General features: G+C 46.7%; 1 protein-coding gene across 1 annotated transcript; it reads right to left on the bottom strand.

Annotated features, from left to right (window-relative positions):
• Positions 1-1,278: 1,278 nt before the first annotated feature.
• On the bottom strand, positions 1,279-23,292 carry ngfrb (nerve growth factor receptor b). The gene is made up of 6 exons (XM_056577766.1): positions 22,935-23,292; positions 19,117-19,258; positions 17,166-17,528; positions 8,714-8,942; positions 5,855-6,018; positions 1,279-3,986 (listed from the first exon to the last, which is right to left on the bottom strand). Exons 1-6 carry the CDS (start codon positions 22,986-22,988, stop codon positions 3,601-3,603), a joined length of 1,338 nt encoding a protein of 445 aa, XP_056433741.1. The 5' UTR covers positions 22,989-23,292; the 3' UTR covers positions 1,279-3,600.
• Positions 23,293-23,716: the final 424 nt, after the last annotated feature.

The following is a 23,716-nucleotide window of genomic DNA, read 5'->3' as shown; positions in this document are numbered from 1 at the left end:
CTCCATTGGCTAGTGTCTCTGGTGTCTATAATGTCTCTGGTGTGTTCAGTGTCTCTTTTGTTTTAAGTGGCTAGTGTCTCAGTGTCTAGTGTCTAGTGACTAGTGACTAGGGTCTCAGTGTCTAGTGACTAGTGTCTCAGTGACTAGTGACTAGTGTCTAGTGACTAGTGTCTCAGTGACTAGTGTCTAGTGACTAGGGTCTAGTGACTAGGGTCTCAGTGTCTCAGTGTCTAGTGACTAGGGTCTCAGTGTCTAGTGACTAGTATCTAGTGTCTCAGTGTCTCAGTGACTAGTGTCTCAGTGTCTCAGTGTCTAGTGTCTAGGGACTAGTGTCTCAGTGACTAGTGTCTAGTGACTAGGGTCTCAGTGTCTAGTGACTAGTGTCTCAGTGACTAGTGTCTAGTGACTAGTGTCTCAGTGACTAGTGACTAGTGTCTAGTGACTAGGGTCTAGTGACTAGGGTCTCAGTGTCTAGTGACTAGTGTCTCAGTGTCTAGTGTCTAGTGTCTAGTGTCTCGTGACTAGTGTCTAGGGTCTCAGTGTCTAGTGACTAGTGTCTCAGTGTCTAGTGACTAGTGTCTAGTGACTAGTGTCTCAGTGTCTAGTGACTAGTGTCTAGTGACTAGTGTCTCAGTGTCTAGTGACTAGCGTCTCAGTGACTAGTGACTAGCGTCTCAGACTAGTGTCTCAGTGCCTAGTGACTAGGTTCTCAGTATCTAGGGTCTCAGTGGGTCTAATCCTAACCCTGAACTAACCCTAACGAGTCCTTCCACATGCCGCCCATCCTACCATGGAGGTCTGATTGATATCTGAGCTCCAGCAGTCCCACGAGGGGCGTAGGGGTTCTGGTCTGGGAGTCTAGAGCTCTGGTGTACCACCCAGGTTCAGAGAGTGGGGGTGGGGGGCAGGTCATAGTGCCATCAGGGTTATCTGATCGGGAGGAGAGGGCCAGAGTGGCCTTCTGTCCATAATGGATTGTTAACTAGATTGAATTACCTTAGCGTCAGAGGCCCCAGACTCCAAATTAAGTCATCAAGTGGCTTTTTCTGGACTTCTAAGGTGCAGTTTCAGTTAAGAATATGCTCTAACCATTTTACATCAAGAGGGGTGTACAGTGTAGTGGTGTGTTTGTGTGTGTGTGTGTGTGTGTGTGTGTGTGTGTGTGTGTGTGTGTGTGTGTGTGTGTGTGTGTGTGTGTGTGTGTGTGTGTGTGTGTGTGTGTGTGTGTGCGCGCGCGTGAAATGATTATCCAGAACAGAACAGACAGATTTGTACAGTTTTAATGTATCATACAGCTTGATATACATGTTAAGTATGATGTATATACTATGACATATGTTAGTAAGTACAAGGAACATTCATTGTTTTCTATGTACACTTCAGTCTCAGTGAGACACAAACAACCACCAACCCTGACGCCTGACCCTAAAACAAACTCTAACTAACACTAACCCAAATACTAACCCTAACTCTGCCAATGGATGGCATGGTTACTTACACAAGTGCAGTGTCAACACATTTATTTCCCCTTCAATCATAAGTTAGGTTGCACGTACTACAACCTTTCCTTCACTCTATACACTGTATATACGGAAATTAACAAATATAAAAAACAAGAAACAGTTTGGTCGTAAAAGAGCTAGGGTTGGTGGATGGATACTGACATATCTACTAATACTAGTTGGTAGCTAAAAATTAAAACCATACATATTTCATCTCAACTAAGTGCCCCCAAAGCCACCTCCTGCCACAAGTGGAGGTCAACAGGCTGAGGCACTTCTGTCCCAGCTTCTCCCAATATCTCCAAGGGTCTCCAAACGTCTTTACACATCTCCAAGGGTCCCCAAACATCTCTCAACATCTCCAAAAGTCTCCCAGGGTCCGCTCACATCTGGAAGGGTCTCCCAGGGTCCGCCCTGGTCTCCCAGAGGTCTCCAAACCTCCCCCAACGTCTCCAGATGAACAGGGTAAGGTCCGTCTGCACCAACATCTCCCAGGGTCCACCCATGGCTCCCAGAGTCTCCCATCGTCTCATGGGTTGTTCTAGGTTCCTCCAGAGTCTTCCATATCAAGACATCTCACTGCTCAATCACTTCTTGTCCTCTTAAGATCATGGGTCGAGGAGGTCGTTGCGTAGAGCGGTCTTTGCGTCGTCTATATTAACATTCAGTGTTCAGTGGCTGTTCCAGCTCTTGTAAACCAAGGTTGGAACTTTATAAGTGTCTTAATGTAACATTGTATGCAGGAACGCCTCAATCTCCCTCGTGCAATATGCCACCTGATAAAATATCTCCTCTTGTACAATATCCCACAGCGGCCAAAACATGTCATGGCTATTATATACATCTACAAACTCAACACAACATTTATCTCGTCAAACTACTTAGAAAAAGACTAACGTTAGTTGACCCCTGAGGAGGATCCCAGTCGCAAGCAGGCAGGATCCAAGCACTTTACATTCGCATGACAGACGTGATTTAGTGCCCACTTTGTTGCATGTGTTACGCATTAGAGAATACACGCCTTCATTCCGTGTCTCTCTACTGGTCTAGACCAGTTTAATGGCGAAGCAGCCCCCTATACTTGAATGCTAACAGACTATTAGTACAACTCCCGTTATATCTGCCATGTCGTTCTGATTTCAAAGGGGTGGTTATGATTGACGAGCAGGGGTCCATGAGAGCACTGAACAGGACAGAAGGCATGCAAACTGGGAGGTCCGTACAGTACACGATTAGAGAGGACAGGACAGTACATGACTAGAGCGGACTGTACGCGGCGAGGGAAGACAGTACATGACTAGGAAGGACAGGTTCATGGATGGTGAGGACACTACATGGATAGAGAGGACAGTACGTTGCTAGGGAGGAGGACAGGTACGTGGCTAACAGAAAGTAGGTGTCGCTAGCAGAGAGCCGGTATGTTGCTAGCACAGAGCAGGTACATTTTTAGCAGAGAGTAGGTACAGAGCTAGCAGGGAAAAGGTACATGGCAAGCGGAGAATAGGTGTGTGTCTCGCAGAGAGCAGATGTGTGTCCCTCAGAGAGCACGGTAAACCTGGATAAACCTAGCCTTAGATTGTCCTGAAGCAGGTAGTTTGTTCTCACAGCAGGGATGCTGTCAGATTGTCCATGCACGATTAATAAGAGCACAGTAGTAACTTATATTTATATTTAATAATAATATTAGTAGTAGTAGTAGTAGTTGTAATAGTGGTTGAAGTAGTATTAGTAGTAGTAGTAGTAGTAGTAGTCACGGATACAAATGGTGGGTAAGATGTCAGATGGCTAGACAGTTGACTAGACTCCAGAGACCTTATATAGGCCTCATATAGACATCATAAACATTAAATTAACAATATATAGACACTGGGACATTATTGTGTTGTTCCCTAGAGGATTCTGGAGTGTGTCCAGAGTTGATGGTAGCGAGAGGGTTAAGCTGAAAGGGTTAGGTTAGGATGAGAGGGTTAGGGTGAGAGGGTTTGGGCAATGGGGGGTTTGGCCTCAGATTCATGTTTAAATGGACAGAGTGTGCCACTTGCATAATGTTAAAACGTAGACGTTAATCAAGTGTATAGCGGAGCTGGCCGGGGAGCGATCACACCACCGACGTGGCGTTGGACTTGGCGCCGCCGGGTTTGGCCGCCGCGGGCAGCAGCTTCTCCGCCAGGTCCGGGCGGTTCATCGTGTTCAGCGCCGAGCACAGCAGGTCGCGGCCCGCCCCCTCCTGGCCCGCCCAGTCCCCGAGCAGCGCCCGCAGGGGCTGCTGGCGCTGGCGGAGGCCCTCGATCTGCTCCGGGGAGTACCCCAGTAGGGCGGCCAGCCGGCTCCACTCGCCCTCGCCCAGCCCCGGCCCCGGCCCCGGCCCCCCGTCCAGGAGCTCCAGGCCGGGCCCCTCGTCCAGGAGCAGGGACTCCAGCACCTCCAGCTCCTCGCGGGTCTGCAGGGGGACCAGAAGGCAGGGGTCCTCGTCCACCGTCACCACTGGAACAAGAGAGACTTCGGTCAACGCTGTGCGTTACTTACTGTCCGTTACGCCGTCTGGCCTGCAGGGCAGCGACGAAGGTCCTCCACTCGGGTCGACCCCGGGCTGTTTTCTGGACCTCTCAGTGTCAGGTTCATCGATTTCTTCCTCTACTGTGCGACACCAGGTGGTCTTGGGTCGTCCTCTTCATCGTCTACCTTAAAGGGGACCTATTATGCTTTTTCGACTTTTATGACCTATAAACGTTGTTATAATGATTGATAGTCATGTTTAACCATACTAAAGTGTCAAATAATGACGTACATGCATTTCGACGTATTCCCTGCTGACAGTCTGGGGTGGCTGTGCAGAGCGCTAAACACTCGGGACAACGTTTGCGATTCACTTGCGATTCATTTCCGGGAAACATCTACGTAGACGTACTCCTGCCCCATATGCCGGGTCAAATCTGCCCGCGCACGCTCCAAGGAAGGTAACCAGTCACAACGGAGTTGGGTTGGCAGGAGGGGGGCGAGGGGGCGGAGAAGGACGAAACGGAGCGTTGACAGAGAAGGCTGAAAGCGCCCAGATGAGAGGAAGAGTTCCCCGAAAATCTACATCGTTTTTTGTTTATTGTTAAACATGACTATCAATCATTATAACAATGTTTATAGGTCGTAAAAGTCGAAAAGTATAATAGGTCCCCTTTAAGGTGTCCGGTGAAGGAACACTATGTATGCATGTATTATTATTATTATTATTATTATTTATAGCGTTGTTTATATTTATTAAGCTTAAATGAATTTCGGGCAGTTTCGACTACTTATGTATTGATATTTAGTCGTTTATTTTCTCTGCTTTATCGAATAAGGCTGAAGTCCCATCGAGTCACATGGCGTTACACGAGCAAGTGAGAGAAACAATAATAAATTCAGCTTTCCTGAGGCAATGCACATGGTCTGCTAACAACGTGTGAATGCTCTAGAGTCAGTCACCCGCTTTGTTGGCCCGAGTTTGTGTGTACACACACACATTCAAGGAATCTGAGTCATTTATTTTTCTTGGCTCTCAATGTACTCACCGATTAATTATAGACTTAGGCAAGAACAGAGCAAAATAAAGATTTGAACATAGAAACATTTAGCTACCAGATAAAGATATAAATCTACACAAGAAATGGGTTGCAATGGTGCAGTGCGCAGATGATGCGATAAATATTGGATGAATAACAGGTTTCTTGATACACATGATATGAACGGTAAGCAGTCGTGACGCTGAAGGCATGTATACAATACACAGTTTATACAGCAAGCCGTGGTTTATGTAAAACGATGATGGGATGTTAAAACTGTGTTTAAACTACAAAATATACAGTTTAGAAATGGAATGTTCAGTAGATGTGTAGGGTTACAGGTTAAACAAGAGGGTTTATTGAGGATTGGTTCCTACCCAGTGTGATTTATGATTTAAGGATTAATCAGAGATTCAGAGGAAAAGGAGAGAAAACCTGGAATATTAATCTCATGGAATAATTCTTCAATGCTAATGAAAATACCGAAAAGTATAATATTGTTAGTAGGAACAACTAGAGAGTGTGTGTGTGTGTGTGTGTGTGTGTGTGTGTGTGTGTGTGTGTGTGTGTGTGTGTGTGTGTGTGTGTGTGTGTGTGTGTGTGTGTGTGTGTGTGTGACGTGTGTGTGTGTGTGTGTGTGTGTGTGTGTGTACGTGTACGTGTGTGTGCATGTGTGTGTGTGTGTGGGTGGCGTGTGGCATGTGTGTGTCGACGTGTGCGTGTATGTGTGTGTGCGTGTGGGAGTATCTGTGGTTGACGTGCATGTGCGCATGTTTGGCATGTGTGTGTGGGCGCATGCGCTGTGCGTTGCCATGCCTGTCTGCGACGTGCTGTGTCCTTCCTGTAGGCTCTGGCTGTCCACGGAGATCCCGCTGTCGCTGTGCATCTTCTCCCCCTCAGGAGACGGGCTGGCCTGCTGCACCGCACCCTGCCCTGACGGACAACTGTTCCCCTGCTTGTTCTGCTTACAGCTGTTCCACCTGCAGGAAACACACACACACACATACATGTATACATGTATATACAGTACGCATGTATATCATACCGTCTAAACACAAGCAGCTGTTACATAGGTTACACGTAATGGCATGTGCCTTTATAGGTATGTGTAGATATGATTGAGTATAGGATAGGGTTAAGGGTAAGGCTTATAGGGTTGGGGTTGGTTATAGAGTAGGTTAAGAGTTTGTGTGAGGTTAAAGTATTGTTGCATATTTATTTGCCATTGCATGTGCAAGTATTACACAGCAGGAATATACAAATCCACACAGAAAGCTATGTGTATCTTATAGGGCCAGTATGGAGTTGATTGAGGTTGAGTCTACGGTAAGGTTTATGCTTGCTGCATGTCTAACATGAAGCCAATACAATGGTATGGCCATCATTTGTGTTTATCTTCTATAATCTTTTGTTAGGAGTGACTCCCGTTGAGATCAATTATCTATTTTACAAGGGAATCCTGCACAGTAAGGAACAAAGTTCCAGGGAATGACATCAATCCGGACATAGAGACAGGTTCAGACATAGTTCAGTAATGATTAATGAAAACAAAGAAATACTATGCACGCTTGGCATACCTAGAAGCAAAGACAAAGACCAAGGGAGTGATTCACCGTGGGGAGACCTGGCAGAAGGTCTGTATTTATCTTTTCTAAGTAGTTACATGACAGTAATGTTTGTCAAAGTCAAATATATTACTATAATATTTGTCTTTTCTGCTTTAATATTCACATTGCTACAGTAATTACCGCATAGAGTGTTTGTGTATGTTCTTTGTGTGCCTGAGTCTGTGTGTGTCCGGGGGAAGTGGCAGATGACTTCATTAATAAGAAACATCAAATAAAATATTCATGTTGTTTTTCCTGAGATTCTAATCTGTTGACCTACTGGCAACCCGACATGCTTCACTGTTCAGCTGACATATGGACGGTCTGCCGCGACACACAAACGGGTATTATTTCAAGCAGAATGTCAACCATCGTAAGAATAGGAATCAAGAGTTTAACGAGCAGAGGTTCTGGTCTGTGTCGAAATGTCCTTGTTCGACGTTAGCCTCCAGGGAAGTGTGGTCTCCTCTACATTCCTGCGTGTTAACACTTGTAACTAGGTCCGCTTCCAAACAGCGTGATCCTGTTAGAACATTTCAACAGAAGCAGCTAACTCATCCAACAGGCCGGGCAGGCTTTACTGCTCGCATGCTAATTAACGACGAGTTATATGACAATAAAAGCGGCCGAACCACAGTTACACTACATACACTGGGTTTACTGGGATTATAGGTGATAGGGTCAAGGCCAGAGTCACGGAGATGACTTAGTGGGTAACAGAGTCGGCGCCAGAACAGATCTACTGGAGGGGCACGGGTCCCCAGCGGGGGGGGCAGTAACGTTTGAGAAGTATTTTAACTCAGTGGTGACCTCACAGTCAAACACAGCAGCAATGCTATCAAAAACGAAACACATTTTTCTTTATATTATTAGGCTTATTATTAATTATTTTTTAGCAACTATATGTTGTTTTTGTTGTTGTCGAGGCTATGTGGTAGTAGCCCTATGCACAAAGTTTACGCGGCCACACAAACAAAGACGAAAATAAAAGGCGGAAGGTGGTCGTGGAGGCAAAACACAGATAAATGCAGTTCACCCACCTCTGATATGTCAGAAAGAGTTTATTCACCGCTCAACAGTTTATGCACCTAAAAAAATAACATTAAGTAGGCCTGCCGCTACAGGTAGCAAGTAGCCTATTGGACAGGCCACTCACCAGAAATAACACAAGGCCATGTACAGAGAGCCAGGGCTGGCTTCAAGGAGTGAAATGAACAACGTCTAAGTGCTGTGTCCTTCCATTCGCTTGTGCATTTGCGTGTCAAGGCTAAGCAATTTTCGTAAAACCATTTTTTTGATAATTCGGCTAACTGTCTATAATATAGGCGGACAAACTGTCTACCATATTATTTTCAATTCAAACCAGGATTCTGCACGCTGCAGCTTAACGTTATGTTGAATCAAATGTTATATGTTTATTCAGCAAACAATGAGCACTGACCAAGCCTAACCTGCATGCACAACCAAAATGATGCGATTCCCCCATTCATTTATTTTATTTTATTTAAGTTACATTTTGCCCATTTAATATTATAAGAATAACTAAAATGGATTTTTTCTTTTGGCCACGCCATGACCTGTGGTAGGAGGGGCATTAATGACCGCTGGGGGGGGGCACGGCCCCCAAATGCCCCACCTTAGCGCCGATACTGGTGGGTCAGAGGTTAGAGTTGAGGGTGACAGTTTAGGGCTGGAGGGTTCAGGGTCAAAGGTCAGGGGTTAAAGGTCAGGGTTCTCACCTCTAGCCTGCTATTGCCAGACCAAGCTCAATCGTAGATTGAGCTTGGTCTGGGGAAGCTGCGGTCATTTTCTCCAGCACAAGAGGCGTGATCAACGGGCCTAGTTCAAATGACTGTACGCAATTGGCTGCTTGCCGTCGCTCCCCTTCCTCATTGTGTTAAACCAGCCAATAGCGCGCCAGGAGGGGGGCAAGCCAGCTTGGCGATTGGCTCCCGCAAAAACGTATCGGAACTAGAAAGAGATGCGTTGCTCTTCTCCGGACCCTTCTTTCGAGGGCGAACTCAAACGGCCGGCAGAACGGGGCGGGGCATGGCCGAATCTGGCTCACCTCTTGAAGATGACGAAGGCCAGCAGGCCCAGCACCACGGCGGCCAGTATGGAGCAGTAGATGGGGATGAGCTTGTCGTGCAGGCCCTTGTAGACGAGCCCCGGCCTCTCCGTCGTGTTGGGCTCCTCCGAGGGAGGGGGGCCGGCCGGATCCTCGTAGTCCACGGACGGCGGATTGACTTCCCAGGGGTTGAGGGAGGGCAAGGGCGTGGTCAGCACCGGGTTCATGTCTGCGGGGGACACAGTCGTCACAGTTAGCCTTATACTGGTTGACTAACCAGAGGCTTCTACTGGTGGCACTGGGCGCTGCCCAATACAACCAGTCCACTACTGTTGGACAATGGGAGCTGCCCAGTACAACCAGGTCACTACTGGTGGCCACTCTGAGCAGCCAAGGAGAACCAGTATATTACTGGGGGACACTTGAAGCTGCCCAGTACAACCAGTCTGGTACTGGGTGACAAAATCATTCTACTACTGGGAGCTGCACAGTTCAACCAGTCCGGCACTAGTGGACACTGGGAGCTGCCCAGTACAACCAGTATACTAGTGGAGGACACTCTGAGCAGCCCAGTAGAACCATAATTACTCTTGGTCATACTGGGGCAGCTTCCCCACTGTCTACTACTGGTCATCCTGGGAGCTCCCCCAATAAAACCACAGCCTCCTACAGTGCAGACTGGGACCAGGGTTATCACAGGGGTGGGTTTATTATCGGGGCGAGTGTTACGGTGTGGATATCGTAAGACGAATCTGAGGGCGTAGTAAGTACATAATAATAACCCATGTCCAACCCTATAAGTACCTATAAGTATTTATCAAACGGAGGAACATATTGGTGAATCCATAAAGTGTATATGTATCGATCTTCTTAATGTTTTACCAGTCAGCCTCTTAGGTTGAAGTAGGTGTCGAGTTTCTTGTCCTCTAAGTGCAAGATGCTATCTACTCCCTTAAAGGGGAAGCCTTCCCTCTGCATTTAAGTTATACTCTCTTAAAGGGGCGGTCTGCTTTAAAACTCACTTTCTTAAAGGGGAGGTCTTCATTTAAATAACAATCTGTAGAGGTATGATATATAGCATATCAACTAAAACATACACTGTAACAAACAAAATTCATGAAAGTCATCAAGCTAATGCGAACAGGAACGTTAAAACGTTACATCAACGGTCAACACGCTCAAAAGGTTATTTTTAGATCGTTTCGAACACGGATAACACAGCTGGGCCACCCTGCAATTTAATTGATCATGCAACAGTATCCACAGCTGTCTGAGTCATCGACTCATTTAGCGACTTAACGTTAGGGGAATTATGGTGAAGACCTCTCGGACGATGGCGCGCACTGCCGCTCTCTTAAAGGGACGGATCTGTCCTCTGCGTGTGTAAACAACGCTCTCTTACTGTAAACTAGACATTGTTTAGAAAAAGTACCGGTGTTTATTAGTGTCTGTCTAGGGTGTTTATTAGTGTCTAGGGTGTTTATTAGTGTCTAGGGTGTTTATTAGTGTCTAGGGTGTTAGCTAGTGTCTATAGTGCTTTATATTAAATAAAAATTGAATTTCCTCTCCCCTCCTCCCCTCCTCCCCTCTCCCCTCCTCCCCTCCTTTGCTCTCCCTTCTCCTCCTCCTCCTCTCCCCTCCTCTCTTTTCGATTCCTCCCCTCCCCTCCCCTCCTCCCCTCCTCCCCTCCTCCCCTCCTTTGCTCTCCCTTCTCCTCCTCCTCCTCTCCCCTCCTCTCTTTTCGATTCCTCCCCTCCCCCCTCCCCTCCTCCTCTCCCCCCCTCTCCTCCTCTGCCCTCTCCTCTCCAGTCCTGTTCTCTCTCCTTTCTCCTTTCTCCTCCTCCAGGCCCTCCTCTCCTCCTCTGCCTAGCTCCTCTCCAGTCCTGTCCTCTCTCCTCTCTCCTCCCTCCTTTCTCCTCCTCCAGGCCCTCCTCTCCTCCCCTGCCCTCTCCTCTCCAGTCCTCTCCTCTCTCCTCTCTCCTTTCTCCCCCTCCACTCTCTCCTCTCCATCTCTGATTGGTGACATCAGACACCTCGACACACAGGCCATCTTTGTCTGCCCCCCCTCTGGAAACTAGACCCTCTTCCTTCCTTTGTAGACAGACTATTGTTCCCCTCCTCCATGCCCTCCACGTTCATTCTCCTTCCATCTTTCTTTACGTGTGTGTGTGTGTGTGTGTGTGTGTGTGTGTGTGTGTGTGTGTGTGTGTGTGTGTGTGTGTGTGTGTGTGTGTGTGTGTGTGTGTGTGTGGGTGTGTGGGTGTGTTTGTGTATGTGTGCGTGTATTTAAGAGTGTAAGGAAGTGTTTGTGTGTGTCTGTGCATGTGTTGGGAGGGGCAGCATCGGGCTGGTTCTTGTTCCCAGGTGTGGGCAGGTGTGTGTGTGTGTCTGAGGCTGGTCATTAAATCCCACATTAGGAATTTTTATCCGGCTAGAAGCCAAGATTTCCAATCAACAACTTGGGAATGTTTATGATGACACACTGAATGAAAAATTTGTATATATATATACAAATATATATAATTTACACTCACATCCCGGTCTCACATACGCCAGTTCAGAGTCACCTCAGAGAGGAGAATGAGAACATGACATGAACGATAAGGGTTAGGGTTTAAAAAAAAAGTTGCTTTTCTCTACAAATACCGGAAACCCCTTTATCAGAAGTCCCGCCCACTCTGTCCACCCAAGCCACTAAACCCATGTAACTGAAGCGGATGCCACTTCCTTTGAGCAGTAGTCCCTCCCTCTCTCTCAACCCCCGCCACTGAACCCATGTAACTGAAACGGATGCCACTTCCTTTGATCAGAAGTCCCGCCCCCTCTCTCGCCAATGCCGTGTGTTTGAGGCACCCTGTTCCAGGCGTTACGTCGTGGGATGGGAACGCCTGGGAACGAGGTAACATAAAGCTTCGGCTCTCCGGCTGTACGTTTGCGGGCACATCGCCAGCTCCTCAAGCATGAGGTGTTGACAACTTTGCGTGTCTTCGACTGGAATTAATTATTGTTCTTTAATAAAACGTAGCTCTGAGTGGGAATTCGTAATAGCGATGGATGAATGGTTTAGATCAAACCTTTATTCTGTATCATGAAAGGTTTCTTACGTTTTTTTTCACTGTCTCTTTAACCACTCATTCTGTCTCTTCCATATTACCTAGGGATGGGCTAGTTAATTTCTCTCTCTCCCCCAATATTCTCATCTTTCATTGCTGTGACTGGTATTCTTTTTGTTTTGTGTGTGTTTGTGTGTGCGCGCGTGTGTGTGTGTGTGTGTGTGTGTGTGTGTGTGTGTGTGTGTGTGTGTGTGTGTGTGTGTGTGTGTGTGTGTGTGTGTGTGTGTGTGTGTGTGTGTGTGTGTGTGTGTGTCACAGAGGTCATAGTAGAAATTTCATCTCTTATTGATGCTACCATTTCTCAGCATCTGCTCTCTATCTCTTCATCTCTCTCTCTGATCTCGGTCGTCTCTCTCCCACATGTCTCTCTGTTCCCTCTGTCTCTCTCCCTCCATCTGTTCTGTCTCTAGCTTGAGACTGAGTCTATATCTGCAGACTTAGGCTGTATCTTTGTTGTCCGTACCATATCAATTGGTAACAGCTACCTGTACATGTTTACGTGCTGTTATGACTTGATGATATTGTGATATCATAATGATGTCGTGATTTCGTGATGTTGTGTGGCCGAGATGTTATGATGTTATGATGCAATGATTTATGGCGTAATCATGCTGTTATATAGAGATGTAATGATGTCATGATTTTGTGTTGTTACGATGTAGAGATGTATTGATGTCAGGATGCGATGTAGGGTGTTATGATCTCAGACACCTGCGACTACGGACATCAGAGGCCCCGTTTCCGGGGAACCCCACAATGCCCAGCTCACATAGCATGGTGACTGTTGCATAGGGAACATATACATGAATATATAATGCCAGTACTGCCAGTACTCCCAGTACACTGGTCCACCACCACTCCAGTTGACCCCCTATTATCTCTAGCAGAACACAAGCCCCTCTGTGGCGGCTCTCTGACATTCCCCTGAATGGCCGATCGCTGACATGCTTCCAGCAGATCAGAAGATTGATATGCAGAGCTTCTACAACCAGAACCAGAGGCATGCAACCCCCACCCCCAAATCACCTCTGGAAGGACATGGGGTCCACCCAGGCTCAGTGATCATCCCGAGGCTCAGCGTGAGGGGGGGGGGGGGGGAGGGGACCCGCTGATGGCGGGTCGGACAAAGCCAAGCTGTGCAGCAAACAGAGGAGGTCTGTGGATCTGACCGCACACGTCCTGATGATCTAATGATCTGGACACTGTTTAAGGAATGCCCACTCCAATGTCTATAAGGTTTATCTTGTCCGTCTGTCTTTGTCCAGTCTGTCTATGTTCTTTCTCTCTCGGCCCTTTCTTTATATTGCCTGTCTCTCTATGGCCTGTCTCTCTTTGGCCGGTGTCTCCCTTTCCTGTCTTTCTATTCCCGGTCTTTCTTTTGTACTGTCTCTCTATGTCCTGTCTTTCTTTGGCCTGTCTCTCTATCTCTCGGAGATGCCTAATCATCCATTTCCATCCCCCTACTCCTCTCCTCTCTTCTATTGATCTCCTTAATGTCCATAGATCTCCACGGATCACCTTCTCCTCTACGTTTTCCTTATTGACTGTAGTCTGTTCTCTCCTTCTGGTCTCTCTCTCTACCTGCTTCTGGTCTCTCTCTCTGCCTGCTTCTGGCCTCTCTTAACCTGATGCAAACTCTTAACAAGACACCATGTTTCAGTTTTTTATCTGTTACCTCTCTATAAACTCACCGCTACTGTCTACCGTACCCCTAAACCGAATAGTGACTTTTTGATTGTTTTTTCTTCTTTTCTCACCCATCTATCCTCTCTCTCCCCTAGCATAATACTGCGGGGTGATTTCAACATCCACATGGACCATATCAATCTGCCGCTCACCAAAGACTTCACTTCCTGTTTAGATAGTCTTGGATGCCAGCAACGTACCAGTATTCCCACACACTCCAAAGGACACATTCTAGACTTAATGTGCTGCTCTGGTGTCACCCCTCTTGAACCTACCGCTGATGAACACCCCATAACTGACCATTTTCTCCGGTCATTCACAGTGAAACTCACTCTCTCCGTCTTTAAAACACCACGCCTCATTTTATTCCGGAATATGAAGAACATTAACCCTACCACTCTCATTTCAAGTATCCACTCTTTCCGCCTCCCTGACATCCAAAATCTATCCACCCATGATAATCTGGTCTCTCATTACAACGCTCGACTCGAAAAAATCACATGCTTCTTTCTCTGTCTCCGCAACTTGGTTCACCGCCGACCGTCGTCTGATGAAAGCCAAAGGTCGGCAACTTGAACGGATTCATTTAAAAAAAAAAAAAAGGCCTCACCATTCACACAGAAATGTACAATAATCACATCTTAGACTACAAGGACTCCATTGCCAGCACTAAAACCCACTACTACTCCAGAATAATCACTGCCAATAAAGGATACTCCAGGTCAGTGTTCACCCTACTCAACAATACCACTAAACCCCAGGACTCTCTGCCCCCTCACCTGAACACAACCTCCTTCTGCAACTCCATTATGTCCTCTTTCACGACAAACATCAAGAATATCCACCAGCACCTTGGATTAATTCCTCACCTCAGCATCTCAACAGCCCCCCTCATTCTCTGGCCCCCCTCATTTCTGCCATCATCCACTCCTCTCTCAACACTGGAACTGTCCCGACAACCTTCAAAACCGCGACTATTTCCGCCCACTCCATCGCACTGAAGCAGCACTCATCAGAATAACAGAAAACCTCCTAATGGCAGCTAATTCTGGACTCACCATCCTCATCCTCCTCGACCTGAGTGCAGCCTTTGACACGCTCTGTCACACCTCCCTCCTCGACAGGCTAGCTTCCATCGCCATCACCCACACTCCGTTAGACTGGTTCAAATCATACCTATCTGGCCGCACTCAGTTCATCCAACTGAAGTCGTTCAAATCCATCCCCTCCTCCGTCACTTCAGGGGTGCCCCTGGGTTCTGTGCTGGGACCCCTCCTCTTCATCATCTACCTCCTTCCCCTCGGCAATATCTTCCACAAATGTAACATTCACTTCCACTGTCGACACCCAAGCTCTTCCTCACCACTAAACCCTCGTCCACTCTTCCGCCCACCTCCCTCACTAACTGCGTGTCTGAAATAAAAAACTGGTTCACTCACACAACTTCCTCAAATTAAATAGTAGCAAAACCGAGGTCCTACTCATTGGTACAAAATCAACCTTATCAAAAACAAACTGCTTTTCAATCACCATCGATAATTCCAATGTTTCACCCTCCTCCAGGGTTAAGAGTCTGGGTGTCATCCTGGACAGTACACTATCCACAATGCCGCCATCCTTGTCCACGGCCTCGTCACCTCCAGTATGGATTGCTGTAACTCGCTCCTTCTCGGCCTCCCTCACAAATCCCTCCGTTAAACTCCAACTGGTCCAGAATTCAGCTGCCCGAATTATGACACGAACCCCATCCACCAACCACACCACCCCTGTCCTCCAACAGCTCCACTGGCTCCCGGTTCAGTTCCGTATCAAATTCAAGGTCCTCCTGTTAACATTTAAGGCCATCCACAACCTTCCTCCCCCATATCTGTCCGACCTCGCCCACGTACCAACTCCCTCAGATCCTTTTCCTCCGTACATCTGTCTGTCCCCTCTGCCCGTCTCACCACCACCAAAGAAAGATCGATTCATTTCCCCTTTTCAAATCACAACTCAAAACACATCTGTTCAGAACTGCTTATTCCACCTGATGCCAATTACTATGTCTGTTGTTATTACAATTTATTTCTCTCTTTCTTAATTTTGTTTCCTTCTGATGACTCTGTACGGTGTCCTGGAGTGCAGAGGAAAGCGCCTTCAAATACAATTATTATTATTATTATGAATAGCTTGTATCTGTATCCTCTCTATGTACATGCTTATCTTGCCGCTTTCATCGTAGTCCTTCAGAAACGTTTTAATTCCACGTGTTCTTTGTTGCAAGAGGAGGACGAGACACAACAAATTAAAGTTCCCACTTAGCAGTCGGCCCTGCGGGAAGGAGCGAGTGAGACTTATGAGACAGCTAGTGAGGGGAGGGCTAATTTATAATCCAGTATCGTTAACATAGGCAAACGCTTCTCCTATTTGTAGAAACATCCGGTTTAATCTGGAAACATCTTCTTGGGTTGCAGCATTTCTGCGAACTACACCCACACACACACGCACACACCCACACAAACACAAACGTACACACACACACACACACACACACACACACACACACACACACACACACACACACACACTGTTTCAGGTAAACTAAGTGGCTGAGGTTACCTGACCTGGTTGAGTTTAGATAACTGACTGTTGTAACTGAGTGATTAAGGTTAGCTAAGTGGTTGTGCTATCTGATTGAGGTTAGCTAAGTGGCTGAGGGTAGCTAAGTGAGGGTTGAGGGTTGTGGCTGTGGCTGCTGTATCAAACAGGAAGATGGCACAACAAAAGCCGATTTGTAAGTCACCAGTTTCGGGGTCCTGGGTGCTAACTTTCGTCAATAGACGTGTTGTTTCATGGTAAAGCCAATCTCCCTGATCAGGTCAGACCTTCAGGGGGAATGTAGGCTGATGGCTCTGTGGCCACGGGCTAGAACCCCAGTCTTAGAAATGACCTTCTGGAAGCACAGTGAGACAACTTGTCTTGGGGATGACTCACTCTAACTCTGTTGACCCTAATGTTCTCCCCAGATGAACTGGTGAATATCAATGTTCTCTAGTGTTGGGGGGGGGGGGACACAAGAAAGGGCTGAATATTAGTAGGAGACTTCACCCCCCTCTGCATTCTAACAAATTCCTCTTCTTCTGCAGTCATTGCATATGGGGTACCGCACGGATCTAGTTTAGGCCCTCTTTTATTTTACTTTCAATTGAGATGCTACCACTTGGTACATAGATAACACACCGATATAGTCTGTAGCTGGGTTCAGTCTGTAGGTGTGCTACGGACTTTGTTGAGGGTGGAGTGTGGGGTGTTCAGTTTCTCTGACTGAGTGCCCGAGGCGCGTGGTGTGTGTGTGTGTGTGTGTGTGTGTGTGTGTGTGTGTGTGTGTGTGTGTGTGTGTGTGTGTGTGTGTGTGTGTGTGTGTGTGTGTGTGTGTGTGTGTGTGTGTGTGTATATGTGTGTTTGTGTCTGTATGTGTGTTGGTGTGTTTGTGTGCATGTGCATGTGTTTATGTGTGTGTGCGTGCCTCTATGTGTATGATTGTCTCGCTTGCATGCTCGCACGCACGAGCACGAGCGCGTACGTGTGTCCTACGAGCACGACTAACACACACATCGCAACCCCCTCGCACGCCCCGCCCGCCCGCCCGCCCGCCCGCCCGCCCGCCCACCCACCTTGACACACGGTGTCCCTGAGCCGGGTGCAGGGCTGGATCTCCTCTTCGTCGTCCTCGTCGCACAGCGTGCACGGCAGGCAGGGCTCCGTGGAGCTCTCCTGGTCCGAGTAGTTGTCCACGCTGCAGGACTCGCACACGGTGTCGCGGTCGTAGTCGCAGCTGTACAGCAGGCCCTCGCCCTCGGGGCACCGCGTGCACGGCTCGCAGCGGTTGGACTGCTGGCTCAGGTAGAAGCCGTAGTCACACACGCACACCGCGTCGTTGGCGTCCATGCACGGCGACTTCATGCGCTGCAGGCCGGCGCAGCGTGTGCACGGCTGGCAGCGTTCCGTGTGGCTCCGCCCCTCTGAGTACGTCTCACCTGGGTGGACGACAAGCACCGTGGATACGTTATGGGCTGTGCGATGGTGTATAGTAGACTGGGTACCCCCAGCCCGTTCTGGGGCGATTCGAAATCGCCGGCAGAACGGTCTGGAGAGGAGCAATACATTTCTTTATGCTTCCGATCATTTTTATTTGCGGGAGCCAATCACCAAGCTGGCTTTTTCCCCTGGTGCTCTATTGGCTGGATCAACCCAATGATGACAGGGAAGCGACGGCAAGCAGCCAATTGCGTACAGAGTCATTTGAACTAGGCCCGTTGATCACGCCTCTTGTGCTGAAGGAAATGACGGCAGCGTCACCAGACCAATGTGCAATCTACAATCGAGCTTGGTCTGGCAATAGCCAGGCTAGGTGTATAGTGTAGCAGCAGGGTGATCGATAATGTAATGCGTTGTGTGCTGAATAAGAACACAATGCACGTATTGAAGATGTGCCATATGTGATTTGATGCGTACGTCTCTTAATGCGGTTGTTTATATATCGACCTCCGCTTGGGGAATAAGTGGTTGACACTTTCAAGCGCTTAGTGCAATAACCTGAAAATAATGTCAAACAAATAATAATTGGCGATTGGTCAGTGTTTTTTGAAAAGCAATGTTGTTGTATGTATTTGTTCTAAGTTATATTTATGGTGCAAAACAAACAAAGCAGCTCCTACTCCAGGTTAGGATGCCAAATAATGAGTGCTTCCTGCTGCCGCTGAGGTCAAAGATTAAGTGGCCCCCTAGCCCCTTGAGACTCACTGACAACGCACTCTGCTCCAAAGTGATCTCCTAATACACCCTGCTACATCGTGATCACCTAACGCACCGTGCTACATAGTGAACAACCAGTACACCCTGCTACATAGTGATCACCTAGTACACCCTTCTACATAGTGATCTCCTACATAGTCTCCCTGCTACATAGAGATCCCCTTATACACCCCGCAACATAGTGATCCCCTAGTAGACCCTGCTACATAGTGATCTCCTAGTACATATCCTGCCACATAATGATATCCTACTTAGTCACTCTGCTACATAGTGATCTCCTACCTAGTACATCCTGCTACATAGCGATATCCTTGTTCACCTAGCTCCATAGTTGGTATTTTAGTACACCCTGAGACATAGTGGTCTCCTAGTACATCTCCTGCTACATAATGATATCTTACCAAGTCACTCTGCTAGATAGTGATCATCTCCTAGTACAGTTCCTGCTTCAAAGTGCTCCTATTATGACAACTGCTATTGCTCTCAGAGCTATTAGGATAAGGAGCATTGAGAATATATGTTTAATGTATCACATATAATTGATATGATACATTAAATATCATGTATAATATATCACGTATAATATATCTATATACATCTATACCTATTTATTATTAATAATACAGAAGAGAACAACTTAATAATGGTCAGCATTTAAAACCTACACATGCACAGAGATCAGAATGTGTGTGTGTGTGTGTGTGTGTGTGTGTGTGTGTGTGTGTGTGTGTGTGTGTGTGTGTGTGTGTGTGTGTGTGTGTGTGTGTGTGTGTGTAGTGTGTGTAGTATATAGTGTGTATAGTACAGTACTGTCTAAGCAGGGGTCGCAGACGGTCTGTGTTGCTCCGCAGGGTTTGGTGACTCCTTCTCCAGGTCCACATTCAAGGCAGCAGACCCCATCCGTGGTCAGCTGACCAGAAGGACACGCAGCCTGATTGGCTGAAGCTCCCACCTGCCATCCGACAGACCAATCATCATTGCCCTATAGTGAGTATATACAGTACAGTGGATATATATTTATCTATATAGTCGCCCTATGATTTCTGCGACGTTGAAATTGCAGACCGGTTTGCAAAATGTTGTACTAGAATGATCCACTGTACAACATGGAGCATTGCAGAATATGCAATTTTTTCATATTTTGGTGAAAGTTGATAAAAAAAAAAAGATAATCAAATGTAGTCCTGATCATTGTAGTACCCTAAATGATTTAATAATTGTACAATTACAGATGAGTAGGCATAAATACAACAATCATTTTCGATCTAAGTGTTTTGATAGAAACGTGTCAAAGAGCGCACTTAAAAACTAAAGATTCGACCCTTACTCCTAAATTCAGAGCAGATCAATACCGGGACTTTTATGAGTTGGGGGTAAACTGTTTTGCAAATTCTGTCAACATACTATTGATTGGACAGTACGAATATGTGTGAGGACCACTTAAAGGCTGAAGCCCCATGTGAAGAACAAGGCAGAGCAGCCTGGTAACCAGAGCAAGCCTCCTCTAACCACCATTACTAGTGCAAGCGCATCCGCAGATTGGAGACGAGAATTTATTCAGGGCTTTGTGGCTGTGTGCGCTGAGTCTGACATCCCCTTAGAAAAGCTGGGAAAGCTACGGCCGGTTCTAGTGAAGCATTGCAAACAGGGGGGGCGTTGACTCATAGCATGGCTATAGAGAAATGTACAGACTCATATCTAGAGAGAAAGGTACAGACTCATAGCCTGGTTATAGAGGAAGGTATAGACTCGTAGACTGGCTATAAAGGAAGGTATAGACTCATAGACTGGCTATAGAGAAAGGTACAGACTCAGCTATAGAGAAAGGTGCAGACCCATCGAAAGGTAAAGACGCATAGCATAGAATAATGGCAGCTCTACACGGGGGTCGCTCAGCGACTACTCTTGGAGAAAGGAGCGACAATTTTTCCTGTTGCAAGAGTCGAAGCTAAGCAAAACGATTTCATTTCGTAAGTGACTTGTTGTTCTTGCACATAACCGTGTTAATGTAGTTCCTCACACTAGGTGCGTTTCCATCCCCCTGATTTTATGCGAACTTTGAAGTATCGAATCAGTAAACGGTGATGGAAAAACCAAAATTCGCATTAAAATCCTCTAATTCGCAAAAAAGGTTTTTCCGCTCGCTTGAGGTGGTTTTTGAGAAATGGGAAAGAGAGTAAATTCACAAAATGGGAGATGGAAACACACTTTTCGAAACAGCTGTGACGTAGCGAACTTTGAACACACAGGACTGACCATAGATATATATATGAACTAGATGCCCTACGGCGGCGTCTAGAACCTTGCCATAGGCCGCCATCTTACCACAGTAAAGCTTTCTGGGGGAATCTGTTGTAGCGGACGTAAATCAGTGATCTGCACAAACGCTAATACACTTACCTCGTTGAAATCTTGACGGATTTACAAACGGTTTGGTTTCTTACAAACTTTTGCTTTTTCTGAGTTTTAGTAGACCATATATTGATTAAACATAAATAACATCAAAACCTTGTGCATGTGTGTATTTATTGCACCTATCTGTTCTGTTTAATGTTCATTTCATATGAAAACCCATGGAGATGCTGATGATGAAATTAAGTTTTTAAATGTCTGCTCTCGAGATATTTAGAAACTAAATTATATCTAAGCAAACTCATCGAAGCAGAAGTGAGTATCCAAATGTCAGACTCAGTATCCTTACTAGGTCTAGGCTACACAATGTTGTGATGTTGACCACCTATTTTCATTCGTTTTGGATGTTGCATTGGGATAACAAATACATTTGAGCAAAGAGTAGAAGGCTATCTGCCCGTGTTAAGTAGGAAGGGATGGTTATGCAACGATATCTAATGCATGCCCATACTTTTTTTTTCTCCTAATAGCAGCTATCATGAAATGAGGATAGAACAGTAGAACATCTCTCATCTCTTGATCTCTTTAGACGGTGCAAGATTGCTGCAGCCCTTCCTGTAAACTCAGCCTCTTGGGAACACAGTTTCTCTTCACTGAAACTCATCAAATAAATAGGAAATGGCACATTGTTTTGCACTTCGTTGTTACCCTGGAGGTTTTTTTGACATGACACACTGTATGTTTTACCCTGTACTGTATTTTTTATTTTTGTTATGTCCCTACTTCTCTTGCACGCTTGTACAAAACAAATGTTTAAATGATTTTGATGATTTAGTGCATAAGCTCCATCAATTTAGATACTTTGACAGAAAAATACTTGAGGATTCCAAAGTAAAGTAAAGTTTATAATCTTTAAATATATATTTTTGCCTTTTCTTGTGCCCCTCTGGTAAACACTGGCCCCTCATTGGCCGCCCTAGTAGAATGGGTCTAGAACCGCCACTGAAGAGGAAGGTACACACTCATAGCTATAGAGGAATGTACACACTCATAGCTACAGAGGAAGGTACACACTCATAGTCTGGCTATAGAGGAAGGTATGGACTCATAGAGAACGATGGAGACTCATAGCTATAGAGGAAGATACAGACTCATAGAGAGAAAGGTACAGACTCATAGCTATAGAGGAAGGTACAGACTCATAGCTATAGAGAAAGGTAAAGACTCATAGCTAAAGAGAAAGGTAAAGACTCATAGCTATAGAGGAAGGTAGAGACTCATAGAGAAATGTACAGACTCATAGCTATAGAGGAAGATACAGACTCATAGAGAGAAAGGTACAGACTCATAGCTATAGAGGAAGATACAGACTCATAGCTATAGAGAAAGGTACAGACTGATAGTCTGGCTATAGAAGAAGGTATAGACTCATATTCTGGCTATAGAGGAAGGTATAGACTCATATTCTGGCTATAGAGGAAGGTATAGACTCATGTAGCGAAATCTTGATTGAACAGACAGAGGAGTGGAGGGGGGAGGAGAAAAGACAAGATGAAAAGGGAGGACAGGATCGGATGAGCGGGGAAGAGAGAGAATGGGAGGAGAGATGAGAGGGGAGGAGGGTGACATGTGGAAGGCCCAAACTACCTAACCCTAACCTTAACCCAACCAAGGGCCTTAACCCAACCCAGAGCATAACATTAACCCAACACAGAACCTTAACTTAACCCAAACCCCAACCTTAACCTAACCCAGAACCTAACCTTAACTTAACCCAGAGCATAACATTAACCCAACACAGAACCTTAACTTAACCCAAACCCCAACCTTAACCTAACCCAGAGCCTTACCTTGACTTAACCCAGACCCTAACCTTAACCCAACCGAGGGCCTAAGCTTAACATATCCCAGAGCCTACTCATAACTTAACCCAGAACCTAACAGTCACCAAACCGAGAGCCTAACCGAACCCTAAAAACCTAAAGCAGACGCTAACCTTAACCCAACCCAGAGCCTAACATTAACCCAACCCGGACCCTAAGCTTAACCCTTCCTTACCCCCCTAACGTAACCCTTATCCGACCCTGGCTGCAGCGCTCGATGCGTAATAATGGCTGAATAAACTTTAAATACGTTTGATTCAAAATGCTTCTGGGACGAAGTTACCAAAACAGAATTGTACATCTCTGATTCAACAAATTAATTAAAACATTATTTTCAGTTTCAGTGCGTTTGTAAATGATGCGTGTAGTGCAGCAGGTGTGAGGCGGACTCACCGCCCCCAGGAGCAGCGCCAGGAACACGGTCTCCATCTGGACACTCCGCGGCATCTCAGTCTGTAGTTTGCGCCCCAAAAACCAAATCAAAGCCACTCAGCAGCAGTTAGCACCAGGGATTTCCACGGTGGAGCGCAGTTGACTTCGCTGTTGCGCTCCAGGCAGCTGCGACACTTAAAACGGATAACGTCCAGCTGAACAGAAATGATCCAGGGGCACTAATGTGTGTGGCAAAGCCTCCAGAGGACTGTGTGGTGAGCCTACTTTAGTTCTGGGGTAGCCTACTAAAGTTCTGGAGTACTTTAGTTCTGGAGGAGACCAATGACTGCGGTACCGACCGACGCGACCCTAGGAGCTGAGAAGGTGCATGAAAGTGAGAGGAGCGTCCGGTGGGACGAGCGAGGATCTGTTCTCCACGCCCATCCCGCCGACACCAGCGGCCCGCCCTCACCGCCTCCCGTCCCGACAGCATCTCGGCCCCCTTATTCAATCTCCTGATTCGATTGACTGGAGGAGAGCGGAGTAACGACGGCCATCTGTTCTATGAGATAAATACGCTAATGCATATTAGCGACCTATTAACCCAACCCTGTTCTTATAGACTGCACTGCACGCCCTCCATTTGGGACACACACACGCACGCAACCACACACACACACACACACACACACACACACACACACACACACACACACACACACACACACACACACACACACACACACACACACACACACACACACACACACACACACGCACGCACGCACGCATGCATGCTCACA

This window comes from Gadus chalcogrammus, chromosome 18 (assembly GCF_026213295.1).
Source record: "Gadus chalcogrammus isolate NIFS_2021 chromosome 18, NIFS_Gcha_1.0, whole genome shotgun sequence".
NCBI lineage: Eukaryota > Metazoa > Chordata > Actinopteri > Gadiformes > Gadidae > Gadus > Gadus chalcogrammus.
Note: the sequence above shows the minus strand (reverse complement) of the source record. Positions and strands in the feature narration are given on the sequence as shown.

What these genes read in the sequence shown, in the direction of transcription:
- ngfrb (XM_056577766.1), bottom strand. Translation starts at nt 22,988, where the DNA reads ATGCCGCGGAGTGTCCAGATGGAGACCGTGTTCCTGGCGCTGCTCCTG. An exon ending in CTGCGACCCCTGCTTAGACA is followed by an intron (nt 17,529 to 19,116) that starts GTACTGTACTAT and finishes TCGTCCACCCAG; the next exon opens with GTGAGACGTACTCAGAGGGG. An exon ending in ACACAGCACGTCGCAGACAG is followed by an intron (nt 3,987 to 5,854) that starts GCATGGCAACGC and finishes CTCTTGTTCCAG; the next exon opens with TGGTGACGGTGGACGAGGAC.